The sequence below is a fragment of the Balearica regulorum genome, chromosome 3, assembly GCF_011004875.1.
Source record: "Balearica regulorum gibbericeps isolate bBalReg1 chromosome 3, bBalReg1.pri, whole genome shotgun sequence".
Taxonomy (NCBI): domain Eukaryota; kingdom Metazoa; phylum Chordata; class Aves; order Gruiformes; family Gruidae; genus Balearica; species Balearica regulorum.
Window position 1 is genome coordinate 72,205,026 of NC_046186.1, and position 18,338 is coordinate 72,223,363.

Here is an 18,338-nt window from a genome sequence, read left to right on the forward strand (position 1 = left end):
GTTGTTTCTCTATCCCACCATCAAAATCTAAACAATCCTGCTCACCCTGCTCTTTCTTGCGGTCACCTATCCCCACCGCAGGGACATGGTGCTGCTTCCACGCTGCTCCCTAGCTCAAGGTCTCTGAAAGGACCGGTAGGAGAAGCGCTTTGCAGGGTGTGTTCCCCAGCAGGAGAGCGAGCTGATCCCACAGGGCACCCCTTCCACCAAGTGGACCAGATGACAGGAAAGAAAAAAAGTAATCATTCTCTCTAAGACCTGTACCCTGCAGAGACAGAGCCATGGACTGCCCAGGTCCTGCCTCCTGTCATTCCTGCAGGCGTAGAGGCAGGCTGCCACGTGCCACAGCCATGGCAGAGAAGTGGGAGGTGGAGGCTAATGGAGAAGGAGAATCAGATCCCTCTTCCTCAGATCATGAACTATGTGCCTTTCAAAGGCAGACATTGCCAACACATTCATGCCTAAATTAGGCCCCACCACCATACACCAGATCTTTCCGATATTCAATATATTGTACCAGCTTCTGCTTCAAAAGGGCTTTCCGAGGTCTAGGAAACTCCCCTAGTGTCTCAGATGCTGGCAAATTGTTTTTTAGTATTCTGTGCCATTGCTACGTAGCATGATGTGAGAAATGTGTGGCTGCTCTACCCAGATCCCACCTCACTTGTATTTCCATAGCCATGTCAGGAAAATTACAAGCACAACAGAACACCTTTCAGCACAAATTCCTTTTGTTAAGAGGCGACCATAGTCTTCCCGTAATGTCTGAGCAAGAGACTATCGCTGCCACAACTGCTTGGGTGTTGCTTCTGGAATTTGGAAGGATGAAATCATCACACATCCCACCACCCTGCTCACTTTGAGGCATTTCTGACTAGCCTCATATGATGTGGTTGCCTCCAATTAGAAGGCACTGGGATCAGTGATTCAGGAGGTGACTTCCAGTCCTGCAGCCCTTAAATAGCACGGAAAGAGTTAGTCTGAGGTTGCCAGTGGAAGGCAACAACAATTGTTAAAAATGGCTCAGGGGCTGGTAGTGTGTGACTAGGGCAGGAGAGGGGAGATTCTGGTCCCAGCTGTTGCTTAACTCAGTTCATGAGTTTTGGCAAATCTTTAATCCCACTCTCCTTTATGTTCCGAGTAGGTTTGTCCCCTGGGCGGGATGGCTCTTCCCAGCCCCTGCAAGGCCCTGTGATCTGAGCATATCCTTGACTCATGCTGGCTCCTGGCAGTCAGTCTGGGTCAGCAGCAATACACTGACTGACAGAATGATTCAGTGCCATTAGAAGTGGCCAGCAGACTTCTTGTAGTCCATACAGTTCTGTACCAGTTGCACCTAGATCAAGATGGATGTACTCATCATGTCTGTAACTATCCCTTTCCTGCACTCTGATTCTGTCCAGGGAACGTCTCCTTGTAGGATGCAACAGGCACCATTGTGCCTTCGGGTCCAACCCTCTGCAGGGCAGTTACAGGTTCAGGAATATGCTTTTCTAATGCAGCTAATTGGCTGGGAAGGCAGCTTTAAGAGCCTCTACTCCTTTAAAAAACCTGAAGTCAAGCAGTCTAATTGACTATAACAAAATAAAGCCCTTCTCTTTTTTCCCACATGCCTGCCCAATATTAAATAGCATCCTCTTGTCCAAACTGGGACAGATCCCTGCACACCTTGGGCACGCAGAGCCTCCAAGGAACTTTCTCATGCAGGGTATGAGACCCAAAATATTTATGCAGAAATATGTTTATATGGATGTGTTTATATTCACATGTAATTATGCAGCAGTGAGGCATTTTACAGGCTTGTCCTCTCTCTGTCTCCAAAAGAGCTTGTCTTTAATGTCTCAATGAAGTACTAATTCAATGTTTACATCCCTTCTTATTGTGAAAGCAATTGTATGATGTTTGACAGCAATATTTCCTGTCTGTTATAAGCAGCACCAACAAATGATTTTCATTTCCTTAAAGAAGAAATCCACATTTCTGCTCTCTGAAGGCAAAAAAAAAGTATAAAACGTGTTTCCTGAGGAGTAATTTCTGGGCATGATGTGATGCCAGTCTCGAGCCCTGATGCTGAAAACTGTTGTTCTGTAACTTATTACAGCTAGTTCCTCCTTTAGTCTGCAGATGAGAGTGCACGTACTAATAACTCAGCAGAATAATACATGTGGTAAGATATTCAGTGATATTCAGCTTTACCCATGCATTCTTTCTCCTCTGTTTTTGTACAGAGTTCCCCTTCTTCTTACAGTTAAGCCTGGACATATTTTTCTATTTTAAATTTTCCAATGATTTGTACAAGAGAGTATTAAATTGCTAAAGGGCATATTAAGTATTACAGCTCTGTTAAACTTGAACGAAGCAATGCAAGTCTGGAACGCATTTAATAAATCTGCAGCTTGATAAGCAAACTTTCTTTGCCGAATCTGACATTCCTTTGCACTAATCACCTACGTGAAAGAGTTGCCTCTAATTCTTTTATTCTTTTAACTTCCTCACCCCAGGACCAGCTGCAGGCCTCCCCTTCTCTTGGCACCATATAATTTAAAACCCTTTCCATAGCCTTCAGAGGAAGGCGTGCAGGAGCTGGGCGCTGCAGAGGCTGCAGGGCTGTCCACACGGCCTCATTGGAGCACCCCTTACTTACATTTTCCTAGCCTTTTGTTTGTTTGTTTGTTTGTTTTGGTTTTTTTAAGTTGGAGAATGAGCACATCATAGCACGCTCTGCTCCGAGGAGGACTCACAGTGAGTGTGTGGAAGTTGTACCAAGAAAACACCTATGATGTGAGTGAATGCAGGGGAAAGAGATCAAACCAGGCCACCCAGAATTGCCTGGGAAAGCTTGGAGACTTAAGACAGGGGTTTTTTAAAACTTTTTAAAAATTTTATTTTATTGTTCTTTCACTTGAAAAGCCTGTAGGTCATCCCCAGGGTGATTCACCTCCTTAATTTCACCCACAGGGACAGTGGCCATTGGGTTAGGCTCCATGAGGAAAAGCTTGTGAAATGTGAGACTGTTACAATGGCAATGTAAGGTGACAAATCAGTTTTGATGGATGACAGCTCTTCCAGAAGGCTTTTCTTTGCGTTCCGGTTTCTGCTGGTGGTGTATCCCACCATCACGTCTGCCTCGCTCGCTGTACCTTCTTGTCTCACAGAGTTGTTCTGGCCTATTTTCTGCATGCTACACTTACGTTTACCATATTAAATGAATTCGTCTGGGAAGATTATGAAACCCACTTCAACAGAGATTTCACGCCTTAGGAGGAGCCTGTATAAACTCTCAGACCTGTTGATAAAACAGCAAAGAGAAAAAACTCCAGGCCTCTATGATGAAAGCTTCTGCTTTCTCATATCATATGATAAATAGCCTTATTAGAGTCAACACTTCTTGCCTGAGATAGCCTCTTGCACAGCCCTAGACTTGCTTTTGCTCCTAAACTGGAGGGGAAGGCTGACAATGGCAGAGCACGTACACAGCTACCTCGCTGCCGTGCTCCTGACAACTGCTTTATTCTTAGAGCTGCACCTGTGGTGCTGAACAATTATTTGATGAGATTTAATGCCTCCATTTAACGTCCCCCTTTGCAATGTCTCATAGTAACTTCATTTTAATGTGAAGAGCGATGATTAAAACAGGTGAGCACTATTTTTGTGGCCCTTCACCCAACACTGCTTCACAAAAGAGAAGCACTTTTCTTCATGGAAGTATGGCTGCTAGAAGATGCTTAAACAGCTGATGTTGTGGGGCTGGCAAACTCAAGGGGAGTTTCTCAAGTCCCTTGACAGCTGTCATCAGGAGACCAAAATTCATGGCTGCTGCCGGGGAACCCAGGCTTTCCCTGGTGTGCAACGTGGTGCAACTGTGTCTGCAGGGACTCCCAATTCCTCCTCACCAGGCCGTTAGCAGAAGGATGTCTGTGAAACAACCCATTTCTCACTGCTCACGTGTTTGAGAGTCTGCCCAGCTGCGTGTCCCTGTACCCAGGTACCGCCTGGGCACTCAGCTTCATGCCCAGCAGGAGCTGGGGAACAAGAGAGGAGGGTGAACAGGCAGAGGAGATGACAAGGTGCCTGCTAGGTAGGAGGTGGGAGAGCATGCAACCATTTACTCAGGAGGAGAGAAGGGCAAATGGTGATGGCCAACCGGTAGCTGCTGGATTGATGGTTGAGTCCTTGAGCTTAGTGAGAGGAAACGGGGTGTCCTTTTCCTTTAAAGTGAACGTACAGTAAAGGGTCCCCATGCCGTGTGCCAGACTGGCAGGACCGAAAAGGAAAGCTGGTCTGTGTGAAGAGGGCAAGTACTGTATTGACAGCAGGAGCACAAGGCTCCTCATGCTTTTCTGATGACACGTTTCAACCCAGATCAAGCTCTTTAGGAGTGAGCTGCCTCATGTGTCATAGCCCTCAAATCCTTGGCCTCTGCACTGAGACTACCAACGAGAATGCCAGCTATGATGGTGGGTTTATTTTCACCAGACTGAATGGACTTCCCTCCCATTCCACAGAGAGCACGAGACAGCTGTAAGTTAGCAACAGCTTTTCCTTGGAGAGGGGCCCGAGGCACAAGATTTAAACCACCTAATCTCTCTCTGTGCCCGTGTCCCAGGATCTATGTTCTGTCCGGACCAAAATAGCGAACAAGGAACCCTGGGCGAGTTCACCTATTGATAACTGCCTGTCCCTTGTAGGGTGCTGCTGGAGCAGAGGTAATGGGAAAGGGGGAAGCATGGGGTGGAAGGCTCCTGTTTAAAGCAAGGTGCTGTGAAGAGACCTAGGCCCGTTCCTGAAATGTGGGACTGGGTAAGTCACGTGCTCCTGAATGTGCCATTATAATGTGGGATTATAATAGTGAATGATCTCTCAAGAGAGCGGTAAGGTTCAGACTATTCATCTTTACTGGGCTTTGATGTCACCAGAAGGAAGGTACCATCTGTGCAGAAGTTTAATTTGTTCTTCCCACTGCCAAAAGTCAATGGGAATACGGTTTTGCAGGTTTTACGTTTGTTCATCAAAGATTGTTATAGCCCCAGCTTGGAAAGGACTTCTCACATACTTGGTTTCTTTGGTTGGCTCTTGAGAGCAAGCTATATATCATTTCAGTATGCAGCAAGACGCTTCCTCTCTCTTCCTCTCTCCTCCAGCGAGCCTGTCCTTGCTGTGCTCTCCAGAGACGTGGCCACTCCCCGGTTTTCCTCTTCTAATATCCTGCCACATCTCACATCATCTCCCGCCTGTAACCTCTTGCCTTTCTCGGTGCCTGGATGCTCGCTGCCTTCCAGAGCCGTTTGTTTGGCTCTGTCCAGGCTCTCTCAGGCAGCTCTTTTCTTCTGCCAGCCAGCCAGCCCTCCTCCTCCTCCTCCTCCTCGCCGGCTGCCCCGGGCTTGCCGAGGGCCTGCAGGTACCCGGGGCCCGGCCGATGGAGACGAGAAGGAGCGAAGCAGCGCCGGGGGTGCCGCCGGCACCGAGCCACAGCCGAGTAAAAGCGCTAATCCAAAGCGAAGCCACGGAGCCAGCTCCGACAGCAAGTTTCTGGGGTTGTTTTACGACCGGGAGCCACCCCCGGCTCTGCTCCCCCTGCTCGGGGGCCGGGGCCGGGCGGCGGCGGGCGGGGACGGCTGCGGCCGCGGCTCCCTCTAGTGCCCGCCCGGCGCCGGGCCGGGGGAAGAGCCCCGGCGGGGCCCGTACCGCTCCCCAGGCAGCTCCTCTGAGGTGGCTGCCATTCTTTCGGGCTGCGGCTCAGGGGACAGAGGGCACCCCGTGTCCCTGCGCGGAGAGGATTACTGGCTTTATCCACTGTTTTCTCCAGGCGGTAATTCTGGGGGAAAAAAAAAGACAGTCCACCCCCGAAACAGAAAAGAAGCTAAGGGGGAGAGGAGGACCTTCACCTCTTGCATGAAGAATCATTTGTTCGCTTTCCCCCGCTTCTCATTATAGAATCTATTTTTCCCAAAACAGGATGTTGGGCCAGGGAGAGGTAGTATAAACAGATGCATTCTTTGCAAGCTTGCAGTGCATTTTTGTGGAGCACAAGCTCTGCATTGAAATGCAGAGACCCATGAGGTGTGGGAACTAGGGACCACAGCAGCAGGAGGAAAAACCCTTGCTCTGACAAAAGTGAGTCAGCCCAGAGCCTCCTTTGACTTTTTTTTTTTTCCCCCCTGGAGAAGCAGAGGGCACAAAGTGGAGATTGAGAGGTGAAGAAAACCTTTAAAAAAAGCTGAATGTGGCCAGCTGCTAGAAAAAAAGCTTGAAACAATATCATAGGCAGCCTTGCTTCCTTTTAAAGATATGCAGTATTAGTTAATTTGCACCAGCAGTGGCCTTCACTGACGGGAACCAAAAGGAAGAAAGGATCCTGCCTCTACTCGCCTCCCCCCAGATCGGCTCCAGCACCTGAAAGCCAGTGACTTCCAGCCTTGTTAAGCAGTTTCACCTAGGCCCGGTTTGAATCCTTTCCCTTGTTGCTGTGTGCTCCTGTCTTTTATCAGGCGTCGGCTTTTCACAAAATGTGCCTTCAGCAGCAGGGACAGGGGTGCCAGAGAAGCTGTAACTGGCCTTTCCACCAGCTCCCTTACAGATATCCAGCTGCTTAACACCTGCACCAGGAGTATCTTTCCTCGCCTCCCCTTGCACAGGGTTCTGCTCCTTACACCTCGCCATGCATCTCACCTCTTTTCTGGTTTCTCTGCTCTGGTCTCCACCCTTCTTTCAAACTTTACAGAAGCAAACCCCTTCTGTCTTTCACGTCTGAAAACCCTGTTGAGCTCCAGAGGGCCACAGCTAGTGTTTTGAAGCTATACACATACACCTGCTTATGTTCCTATACAGTGCAGAAACCTAACGCATGCTAACTGCGTAACTGCAGTGCTACGGTGGGAACTTGCCATCGTTGCGTGTGCCAGCATGGTTTTGCTCCACTTGGTTATTTCAGATTGCGGTTCCCTTTAGGGTGGCACCTTCACGCAGGCTCCATCGGCCCTGAGCAGATAACAACAACCATTTAGGCAGTTTCCAAGCCCGAAGTCCCAACAGCTAACGCAGCGCCTCCCAGGGAATGAGCTACTGAGCCCCAGTGCAAGCTTTGGGGCTTGTCCACACCGTTTCTCTGCCAGGTCTCCTCTTTAGCAATGCAAATGGGAATGATGAGTAAGGGAACAATACCTTTTGACTCACTGGACTAAAGCAAACCACTTTTGGAGGAAACAGGCTGAAGAAAACAATGGATACTTGGGTTTGGCTTGGCTTGCTATTTTTTTCTAAAAGGCTGTTTCATCTAAACTGAAATGACTGGTGTGCACAGGAGGGGAGGAAAGAAGCAACAGCTAGCTATGCCCAGGGCATCGAGCACTGCAGTCTAGGCCTCCTCAGCAAGAGGCTCCCGCAGTTTCACCTGCGCTCATCCACCTCCCATGTAAGGCTTCCTCTGCATACGAAGCATTTTTTTGGTTATTTTCAATTGCAGCATCTACTGTTCAGTTGAACATTAACACAGTGAGGTAAACACAATATTATTATCATTACTATGTTATTACTATTACTACTTGATCCTAAATGTTGCCTGTAAGAGCAGTCTTCAAGGATATGATGTGACACCGCTGGTTTCACAGTACCTAAGGGCTGGCTAAAACCTGAAGAGGTATTTTGGGCAAAGTGGGGATTACCCTGTCCTGTTTCAAATTACTTTTCCCAGCTCGCTATCTGGCAGGAAAATGAGGAGGTTTTCCCCGTGGAAAATTTCCCCAGGTAAATTCTCAGTGCCTCCTTTTTATTTCCGGAGGAATATAAACTAGTGCAAAGTCCCCGAGTGGTTTAGAGTGCGACATTCAGCTGCCTTCCAGCGGTGCCCAGGCTCTTGCTGGTGCCCGGCCTCGACCCAGGAGGAGGGAGGTGGAGGCCGAAGTGCCCGGGGCACGCTGGGCAGCTGCAGCGCAGCTGGATTGTGAGCGGTCTGGGGCACTCGCTGCTGGGATCGGTGGGAGACAGAGGAGCACGATTCCTGCCTGCAGAGACTGCGCGTAAATAAGGCAAACAGCGCAGGCGCTCGGGTTTGCGAAGTCTGGCTCCACCGCAGCTATTGTGATCCCTGTTATTCAGGAATTCTACAAAAACCGTACCAATTCTCATAAAAGTTTTGCAGAGTAGATAAATACTACACTCCAGCCTTCGCGGCGAGGGGAAAAGGAAAGCTTTAAGCAATTAGGCCGGGCCACACAGCGATTCGGCAGCAAGCCGGGCCGCCAGCTGTGCGGGGCTCCCAAGGCAGCGGTGCCGCTGCCTCCTCTTCTGCCGCCTGCGACAGCCTCGGCACGGCTGCGGCAGCCCGGGCAGCGGCTGTGAGGGGGACTGGGGAGGGGCCACTGCGGGACCACGGACATTTTTTTAGGAAAAAAAGGGCCTGACTTTCCTCGTGTTAGCAAGGAGCAGGCAGCTTTCTTAAAAGATGCTGACCTGTGGCTAAGCGCGATTGCCCTGGATTGCTCCAGTAAGCGTTGCTATCTATTTGGCACTTTTCTGTCTATTTTGCAGAGAAGTTAGAAGCTCTTAACTTTGGTCAGAGCTGTTCTTGGCCAAGGTTTTGCTGATGCCTCCATTCCCTTTCCCATGGTGAGAACAGAGAAATGAGTTGGGTCTCATCTCCCCTTCCTTGCAGGAGCCAGCTACCATGGTGCTCTACCTACAAAGGACAAAAATGCTTTAGGCTCCTCTGGGGTGACTGGTACGTGCCCATGAGGGATCAGAGCAAGTTTGGGAAGAGCCCCCTTCCCCCAGGCAAAAAGAGGACATTATCTTTTCTTTCTGAGAAGCAAAAAGCTTTTTCCTTTGACTCAAAAGATACTGTTTTGGAAAGTCAGAGCTGACCACATAATAATTCCATCTCCTTCTCCCAGTTTTGGAGTGATAAGACATGCGCGATGCTGCTTGACACTGTGATATTTATAAGACAAAGTAGAGGTCAAATTTGCTGAACGGTTTCCAAATTCCAGTGAGGTTTATCACAAAGAGCCCCATGCACGGACCCAAGTGGCGTGACTGACAAGGGCTGGATTGTGGAGTCACCAGAAAGCTCAGTTTCCAGCCAAGGCTGATGGGCCAAATCACGTTCTTTGGGGGTAAAACCTGCTGGAAAGCTACAGTTGTGTGGAGACCCCAGGGAGTTTTCACAGCGGAGTTTCTAACAAGAAATCCCATTGTGAGGAGCTGGGTTTTCACGCTTCAAGGAGCAACACTGTCCTCTATCAGCACCGTCCTGCCCGGGTCTGGTGAGAAACAGCCTGGAGCTCAGCCCCCCGTGGGGCAGGTAGGCAGGAGGCTGCTGCCCTCCCTCCCCTGCACCCTCACATCTCCCCCAGATGCCTCCAGCCTCCTTGGAAGAGAGGCACTGCCGGGCTCTCCTTGCCAGCTTTCTGTCCCAAGAAGTGTAGGAAGAAAGGTTTTTCCCACAGCAAGTGCTGACAGGACTAGCACAAACTTGTCCAAGGGAGATTTGGCAGAAATGCCCACCAGCTAGCTACAACTGAGAAACTGGCTCTGTTTCCCTCTCCCCGCTCAGACACCGGCCTCCAGGGCTGCTGCTGACACCGAGCGTCTCTGTTCACGTCGGACTGACACTGGGGAGACTTCTTTGCGCCCTGATGTGCTCACCTGCCAGCACATTTCAGCCTCCCGGCCCGAAGCCAAAGGGGACGGATTTGGCATTGCTAAGCTTCAGTTATTTCAACAGACACAGGCCGGGACTCGCCCTAATACTCAGAGAAGAAACTAGATCTGGAGCAGGAACAAAGCTGACACCTACAAGGTGGGATCAACCTCGAGAGCCTTCTCCCAGTATCGAAGTTTAGAGCAAGGCTCAGCAGCTCACGCTCCTCCACAAAGCACAGGCACTTGGACAGGGGAGTTTGGATTATGGCCACGTTTCCTCACTCTTCCTTAAGATGCTCCCCAGAAGACGCAGGCAAAAGCTTTAAAGATGCGTACTGTCTAGGTAAGGGACGGACTGCGAGGAGATGAGGGGAAAGCACCCCATCTCTTAACTGAGAGGCATATATCCCTGTCCGATAGCTGGAAAAGCTTTCTGCTTTATGGATACACTGGACAAAACCAGCTACATGGTGAGCTGAGGGAGAACTGTCTTTTCACCCTGTGTTGATGCTGGTTGCTCTAAGGCATCCTTCATGTTCTGGGTTTTTAAGCACTGTTGGACAACAAAGGAAGAAACAACTTCGATTACATACATGTACACAGATTTGATGACTTTTCAGGTAGGCTACAGGCACCACATATTTCAGGAGGAAGTGTGACCATATTCTTGCTAAATTTGCAAGATGTGACTTCAGCCACCCATTCATTCACTTATCTTACTACTGGATCACCTCACCCAAACATAAAACCACCTTGCAGCCATGCTGTTTCTGCAGGTGTTCGTTATGCAGCTAAATAGATAAGATTATGAATTAATCGTTGTCCCCAAAAGACATAAATGGTCTGCTGAAGGGCTACAAAATCATTCACATTTAGGCTGTTACCTGAGAAGTTTCCAGCATGTGAACGAGCGGCTGCGTGGTGCTCAGCTGCCGGCTGGGGTAAAACCACGACATAAGGAAAAGATAAAGGGAGACAACTCCATGTAACTAAAGTATCCTGTTGTTTTGCCTTCTAAAATCTAGGACTGATTTTAGGGCAGGAAAGAAAGTTCAAGGATTAAGACACTTGGCTAAATTATCATCATCATTTTATCAGAACCTTCCTGTGTGGCATTGTGAATATCACTTACCCACTTGCTGTATCCATTCCCAATGTATGAAATGGGGATAACAGTACTTCTTTACCTCCACTGTGGATCAAAAGGATAAAGATATTAATAATTTTCCAAGATGTTCAGACAACATGGTTAGAGCAGCAATACCCTACACAGATTGACCTTGGGAAATACACCAAATACAGTCTATGGCCTGTTCGAAGACAAACAACTGGAGAAAGTGAAAATGGGAAAGGCTCACAGCTCTTCAGTGAGGCATAGGTGGCTCACTGCTGCTTCTTCTAGCACATCTCTCCAGCAGAGTCTTGGGAATCTTGTCATCTTTGGGGAATCTGAGACTAACGACTGGAGTTGATGTCTCCTCCCTGAGCTTACCACCGCAAAAACTAGATCGGAGGCTCCTAGAAGAGAAATTCCCGTGCTGTGGGAAGCCATACCCTGGACTGTCACTCTTGTGTCTGCCATGGGCTGTAACAGCCTTTTTTTTCCCCTGCATCCGAACTGGAGATGATCACGAGTTCAAAACTGGGAGATGCAACTGGCCTTTGCTACCTGACAACGCTTCCATAACCCTGAGGTTATCTAAAGTCTCCTGTATCATCCTGGCCTGGTAAATTGTAAAACTGCAGGAATATTTTCCCTTGTGGCACAGTAACTAAGTATTGCTCAGCTCGTTAGCAGCACCACTGTGCCGAGAAGGATTTGTTTCACTCAGCTCATTACTTGCACTCAACCTGGAGAGAGGTTTGCTGAAGGATCAAATCAGTGTCTCAGATCAGCTCCTGCACATCAGATACGGGCACAAGCTGTGTGCTTATAATCTGCCAGCTTTCTGAGGTAGAGAGACAAATCGGAAGTGCATGGAGAAAGCCAAAAATTATAACTTGATACAAATCACAAATCCGAAGCAGCATTTGATTTCGAAGCATGATCTCAGTTTTCCAGACCAGCCAAAGCCATAGAGGGAGCAGATTGTATAACACTTCTTCTGGGTGCTCTAGTATTTAGATCATTATTCTTAACCCTGGCGAGCATCGCCTCCATGTATTCCCGCTAATCTCTGCTTTCCACAGCGCCAATTCCCGCTGCGGTGTGGCAGAATGCTTTGCCATCGGCCTTTTTGCCCATCGGAGCCAAAGGGAAAAGAAGGATGGCGAAAGTTCGCATAAAACACGCTCCTGCCATGCCTGCCTGACAGCAGTGTTATTAGCTTACCCTTTCAGCCACAGTTAAATACAAAACCAGACTCGTGTTCTTCCTTTCCGTACTCAGAAAAGGAAATCCACATGTTTATATTCAAAATCCACATTAAAATATACCACTGGTCAAATCTTACAATCTTATGTCACCCGAAAGGCCAAATATGTATTTGCAGAAAACCTCCCCACTTCTCCATCCCTTATTGCCCCCAGACCAACCTTCCACCCCACCTCCCGGCTCTTCCAATACGACAGCATCAGACATCGGTGCCTGGACACAATCTTTCCGGCGTGCCGGTGCTTCCATTACCCACATTTGCTTGCAAAAGCTTATAGCTGAGCTTTGAAGGTCACTTTGTGCTGCAGCTTGGCATGCAATGCCATTGCTGGGCAAACTGAAGAAAATACATGACAGTTTTTCAGTTGTGAGACATCAGCAATTGATTCATGCCAGTTGAGATTTAACTTTTGACCTTCAGAATAAGACCCCTTCCATCCACTTCTAACATTTTACAGGGGATTTTTTCACCCCCCAAAGGCTGTTTCTCACGGAACTGCCTCCCAGCATCCTTCCCACCATACCTGTGGGCACCTAAGCAGAGCCCGACTTTGCCAACGCTCCCTTGGGCCAGGCCCTGCAGACGTGGTCCCAGTGGTTCTGGCACCACTAGATGGGCCCTTCCTTGGCTTTTCCCATGGAGTCCCCGCACATGGAGGTCGATACGTAACAACGCTCGGCTCTTTCCTCTGGGCTTGGCTCATGGAAGCAGATTGATCAACAGTGTTTTAGATGTTTGCTGAACTCTTTGCAATAAAGGCTGATTCCTTAAGAATAAACCAGAAGGAATGCTGTGGTATTGTACTACAGTATTCTAGCTCTCAAAAATGTTGCTGTGTTGTTTTAGGCCATGGTCTAACGTCACAGATGTTCCCTTTCTTAAAATGGAGGGAAAGATCAGAGCACTGTTACCCTTAACTGGGAATTACAGACCTCTGTTTTTAAAGAGGATGTAGAGTTTTACTCTTTGGTGAATGACGTTTTTTAATTTGATAAGAGGACCCAAGGTGGCATGCAGTGGGGCTTCCTTTGTTAGTCAAAAAATCTACCTTTACATTAAATATTTTTATTACATCAAGTATTGAAAGGAGGAAGAATTCAATGGCTGGAATCCACAAATCTGTTCTCCAGTATTTAAAATTCCTAATTTTGTTTGTGTCTTTTTGATACTATGTACCATTCTATATTACAACATTTAAACAATTCAACAAAGTTCCAATGATAAAGAGTCGCAAAGAAATGGAAATGCTTCAAATATACACCATCAGTTTCACGTACCTTCAGTTCTGCCAAGCTACTTCTCTACATACAAGTCAAGAACATTTCAGATACTTGGATTTAGCCTTGCATCATCAGCACAATTTATGTGGAAGAGAAGTTAATTAAAAAGGAACAAAAAAATGCACCGTTTGGCACTGTCACTTGAAACTGAAGACTAAAATTTATTTTTTCTGCTGTATTTTAACAACGGCTGATTCTCTCCTTAGTGTGAAAGCACCGATGTTTTCACTTACATTACAACACCACTCTGGACTACTGGAGCTTTTGCGCCCGGCCATCAAATATCAAGTATGGAGACCAAGCTGTTTCTCTCCTGGATAAAACTTCCTTCTACTTTGCAGCCACAAAGCACGTGAGACGATGTACTTCAGGGTACTTACTGCACATCGCAGGTGAGTAAAATAATTCCACCTTCACTCTCACACCTCTGGACAGTTCGGGACATAGAATAACCCAGGAACAACCTACCCCCATCTTGCTGCTAAAGTGTGACTTTTAGATGATAAACTATGCCGCATCCATTCCTGTTCTGCTAGGTGCAACGCCAACGTCTTACCCACAGCCGCCATACCCAGGCAAGAAAACTAGCGTAAGCAAGTGGACTATGGTGCTAGGAAGAAATGTACAAGTTTTATTTTTAAACATCACTGGACCGAAAAATAGGGAGTCATATGGCTTATTTATATTTCAGGAGATGGTAGTGAATAAGTTAAAGGATATTTCATCCCAAAACATACGTTGCTTTCATTTATAGCTAAGCTAATGTACACATACGTTTTTCTTATTTTCATAAATGTCAAGCACCCACCTTTTTCCCCCCACAAAGATTTACAAGTACATGCATGGCACTTCCTACAAAGCTGTTGTGGGCTAACGGCTTACGAACAATGATTTTTTTTTTTTTTTGAATCAGAAATATTCATCAAACCAAAATATAATCATTTAAATCAACTTCTTCCTGAGCAACTTAGAATTTGGAATGTGCTGAAAAGTTTCAATAAATAAGTCAAAGATTAACCAGCTTAGAACGTATCTTTTAACAATTAAGTAAAGTATATTTCATGACAGATGAATAGGCTGTAGGACCAGGAATCTTACATGCTATGTGCCAGATAAATTTATGAAGTACCATTCAAGGAGGAGAGGCCAGGTTGATTGTTACAAAAAATACAACATTAAAACCTAGCGAGTAAATCATTAAACAGGTTTTGTATTCAGGCTATAAGTAGTGATGGCTGAAGATACCATTAAATAAACAGATAAAAATAGACTTTACGGTAAGCGGTAGTGAACTTGCAGGAAGGGTGAATGTGTTAAGTGACTGATTATTCTATTACAACGTTGGCAAAAAGGATTCAAACAGAATTTCAGAAAGGTGAGAATATTAGTTTTCTTTGCAAAATATAACAACTCCACAGTGTGTAAACTAATCATTACTCTTTCAATGTAATTTCATAGAAACCACTTAAAATATACAATGCAGCAGATTCGTATTTTAGCTAATATGTTAGTTGTTATCATCTGTGCCATTTTCAGCTTTCTTTAACGTGCTCCCCCACGGTAGTGCATTGCTACTACCAACCTGGGATGTTAATAATCAGAACAGAATCTTCTACATAATATTTTCTGTGAGTTAGCATCTTGTCCTAACACAATTATACTTCTTTATTTTCGTTCTCTGCGTGTAGGTACAGTAAAGACTGACTGGTGATGAAGATGGGCCATAATGTTTATTGGCTCTCAGCAGGCTCATGGAAGAGGAAACCCTTGGAAAGCACATTCGAGCTTAGCCCGAGTTTATATGCCTCGTCCATCACAAAATAACTTTTGCTTGTTATTGCAAACCGAAGTTTTGCAGACGGCAGACACACTGCTGAGGCAGCTGCAGAATAGGAAGCAAAAATTGTCCAGTAGATGTTTGAGAAGGGACGTGAGTTAGGCAGAGGTGCGTTGCCCCTGAAGCGTTACTGGCACTCATCCTGGCAAGGAGCTGCAACTCGTTGGCTCTGCTTCTTTCCTGTGCTCTATGGCAGGAATTTATTGCTATTATCCTCTAGTAGTCGAGCTTCCTCTAGCAACAGTGGTGCACAAGATGCCAAGGCCTCATCAAGACCCCCAAATCCCCCCTATTCTGCTATGGAGCAGATGGCCAAATAGCTCTACCCATTGCTGCACGCAGGTCTGTCCCTTCTGCACCACTGTCCTGGCAGGCTGTGGAACAGCCGGCAAGCCCACACGTCACAGGGAACCCTGGGGACACCCACCTTAAGGACAACAGCATGTCAGATTTTGGAGCTATTCCCCTTTCCCCTCCCAGCCTCCACTGATCCCATTGCTAGCGTCTGCTGATAATACTGGCAGTGATTAACAAGGGCAAACTTCCACAGTGACTCTCATAACAACGCATCATTGAATCAGCTTTGGTTTCACAGAGTATGCCGCCGCCTTTTCTTTGTTTCATCATTCTGAAATATTGCTACTAGAGAAACTGTGTATGTCCACATTGTTAATTTTACGTCTAGCCATGCTAAAAGCAGGCGCCTAGTGTTTGCGCTCGTGGGGTCGCTGTGTTCAGCTTCAGAAGTGAACAACTAAATTCTGCGATTGCAGAAATACCAGTCATGTTTAATAGGAGTTCCAGATCATCTACATTTTTTAATGACTGACTTTTTCTGTATCTCTTTGGATTTGTGACCCATAAGAATAAAACTCTACAAATACCCTTCCCGAACATAAAAACCGTATGCTGCACCTTTTCCTTCACAGTCTAATAGAAAAGCACTCAACTGCAGAAACAAAACTACTGTTTAGGCAACTCTCCCTTGGCCTTTTCATCTGTTGTTCCCATTCACTGACCAGGAAACTTTTTCCACTCTATGAACTAGAAGGGTTTACCAAAAACATCTAGTTCCCATAACTTGCCTTATGTCCCCTAGTATTAGTTTGCCAGAAGAGGAGCCTCGCTCCTCCCAGGCAGGGTAACTGAGCAGGCATTACCTAGCCGCTTTCTGAGCCTGCCCCCCTCGATGTGCACAGACACGGCAGTGGCTCTGGCCGTACCACTGGGATACCGGGGTGCTCTGGGCAGGAGGAGGCACTCTTCCCAAACGGCTCCCTGCCGGTAGTTAATGCCGCAGTGCTGTGCAATGAAGACTTGTTTCTAGAGAGAGAGAGACAACAGCCTGTAAAATTTACTTTGCAAGACCACCTATTCTTTTATGTTTTGCAGGTGCCCAGAGGACTACCGTGCACTCCAAAAGTTATTTTGTGATAGACAGTAGATACTTCTCTCTTGAACTATGTTATAGCAAGGATGCTATAGAGCCAACACCATATAATGAACCAAACCTGCAAAACCAGGTACCTCCCAATGGCCCCAGCATGTGGGAATGGTCTCTTTTGTTCCGTTTCAAATGCTGCTGCGCATTAACTCAGTTCCTTAAGGAATGACTTTTAATAATAATTAAAAAAAAAAAATCTTAAGAAAGCTGGAGGGATCACCAGAAGAGAAAGGATAGTTCTTCCATCCATCACCTTTTATAGATATCCTCTAGCCACTTTTCATCATCTTCCTCATCGTCCATCGGTTCCTCTGTTTCCAGGGGAGAAGGAATGAAGAACTCAGGTCTGGGACGTGGTTTCCTGATATGAGACTTCAGTCCAAACTTGCGCTTTAGCAGGTGGAACTGTTCTTTGACATAGTAATAAAACTCGTATTCATATCTCATGCGTTGGTAGAGGATCTGTATTGCTTCTGGAGAGGGGACGGTCTTTTTCACTGTCACAGTCAGATTGCCAAGTTTCCTATGTTCTGTAAAAAAACCCAACAAGCAAAATGGTGGGTGCTGATTAATGAGACCAGACCTAACCTTTTTTTTTTAAAAGATTAAGGCATGGGCCTACTGCATTACTGATACAAATGAGCTCAATCTGTCTACTTAATAATGGATTTATTTTTTGCGAGAGACGAAAAAATATAGATGTTTGACGTTAGACTTGCATGTTTATGTATGGCTAGTTCATAGATGGCATTTGGCATTGCATATAACCACCAAGGATCTTAAGTGGCAATAGTTATCTACAAATGCAAATTAGGTCATACCAATTATAAGCACAAACTGCATGCAGAGAAACCCATAATCTTGCCTCGCTTTGGAAATTTTGCCTGATGCATGTGAAGTATATACCCAGCACACAGCTGAGCTGAGCTAACCAATTACTTCCTATGTGACATTCTACGTTGCGCCTCAGTTGCCCTTTATTATTGTTCAGATCTAAACACGTATGTATCAGTCTGAATCCACCTCAGGCTAGCACCAAAGCATTGTTGGCATCACCACATCACACTTCAAGACCGAATGTCCCTGTTCACCTTCCCATCCTGTTATACCTGTTAATTAAACTAGGCTCATCTTCCTGTTGTGCCTGGGACTGGAAAATTTCAGTATATTTCTCTTCACCTGACAACTTTTGCTTTGGTAAACTGAAATAAAGCACCTTTATTGTCGATAGAGAATGAGAGTTACTAACAACAATACGGCGTTGCCTCTTTGCCTCCTCTCTCAATAGATTATTCTTCCATTGGAGATTGATGTATTTGAACAAGGTGTAAAGCAAACTCTCAAGGCACTAACTTTTCTGTTTTCTACCAGATGGCAACAGGCTGCCAGAACGTCCTAAGTATTTTCTTCTTCTGCAAGACAGAAATGTAACTGAAAGTCAACTCTGAAGAAGAGAACAGTAAAAGCTGGAAGTACTGACCTGTAGCATCACTGTATCCCCCCTAACAACTGCAACAGTCTTAAGGAGAAGTGGAGATGAATGTTACACTGCTGAAGTACTAGCTTCTACAATGAGGTTTTCTGAAACCTCAGTGCTCCAACCCAGTAAGTCTCATGCGTTACTCTGGGAGAACATGACGCCCATGGAAATGGCAGTAATAGCCTCAGAACAGAGCTGGGTCCAGACACGGCAAGATGATGGGCTTGCATGGAAGCAAGGAGATGCCAGTTAGACATGAGTAAGAAGTCTTTTTTGTGGCAAG

General features: G+C 46.5%; 1 protein-coding gene across 3 annotated transcripts in view; it reads right to left on the reverse strand.

Moving 5' to 3' along the window:
• Window positions 1-18,338, reverse strand: part of UST (uronyl 2-sulfotransferase) — a 229,035-nt gene that overhangs the window by 49,956 nt on the left and 160,741 nt on the right. The window contains exons 8-9 of one of the 3 annotated variants that reach the window (XM_075748446.1): window positions 16,829-17,105; window positions 8,656-8,674 (exon numbers count right to left, since the gene is read on the reverse strand). In XM_075748446.1, coding sequence (XP_075604561.1) covers window positions 8,671-8,674; window positions 16,829-17,105 — 281 coding nt within the window. In that variant the 3' untranslated portion in view covers window positions 8,656-8,670. Of the gene's footprint in view, window positions 1-8,655; window positions 8,675-13,435; window positions 17,106-18,338 lie in introns of those variants that run through there. The other 2 variants (XM_075748443.1, XM_075748445.1) reach the window with 2 other exon arrangements.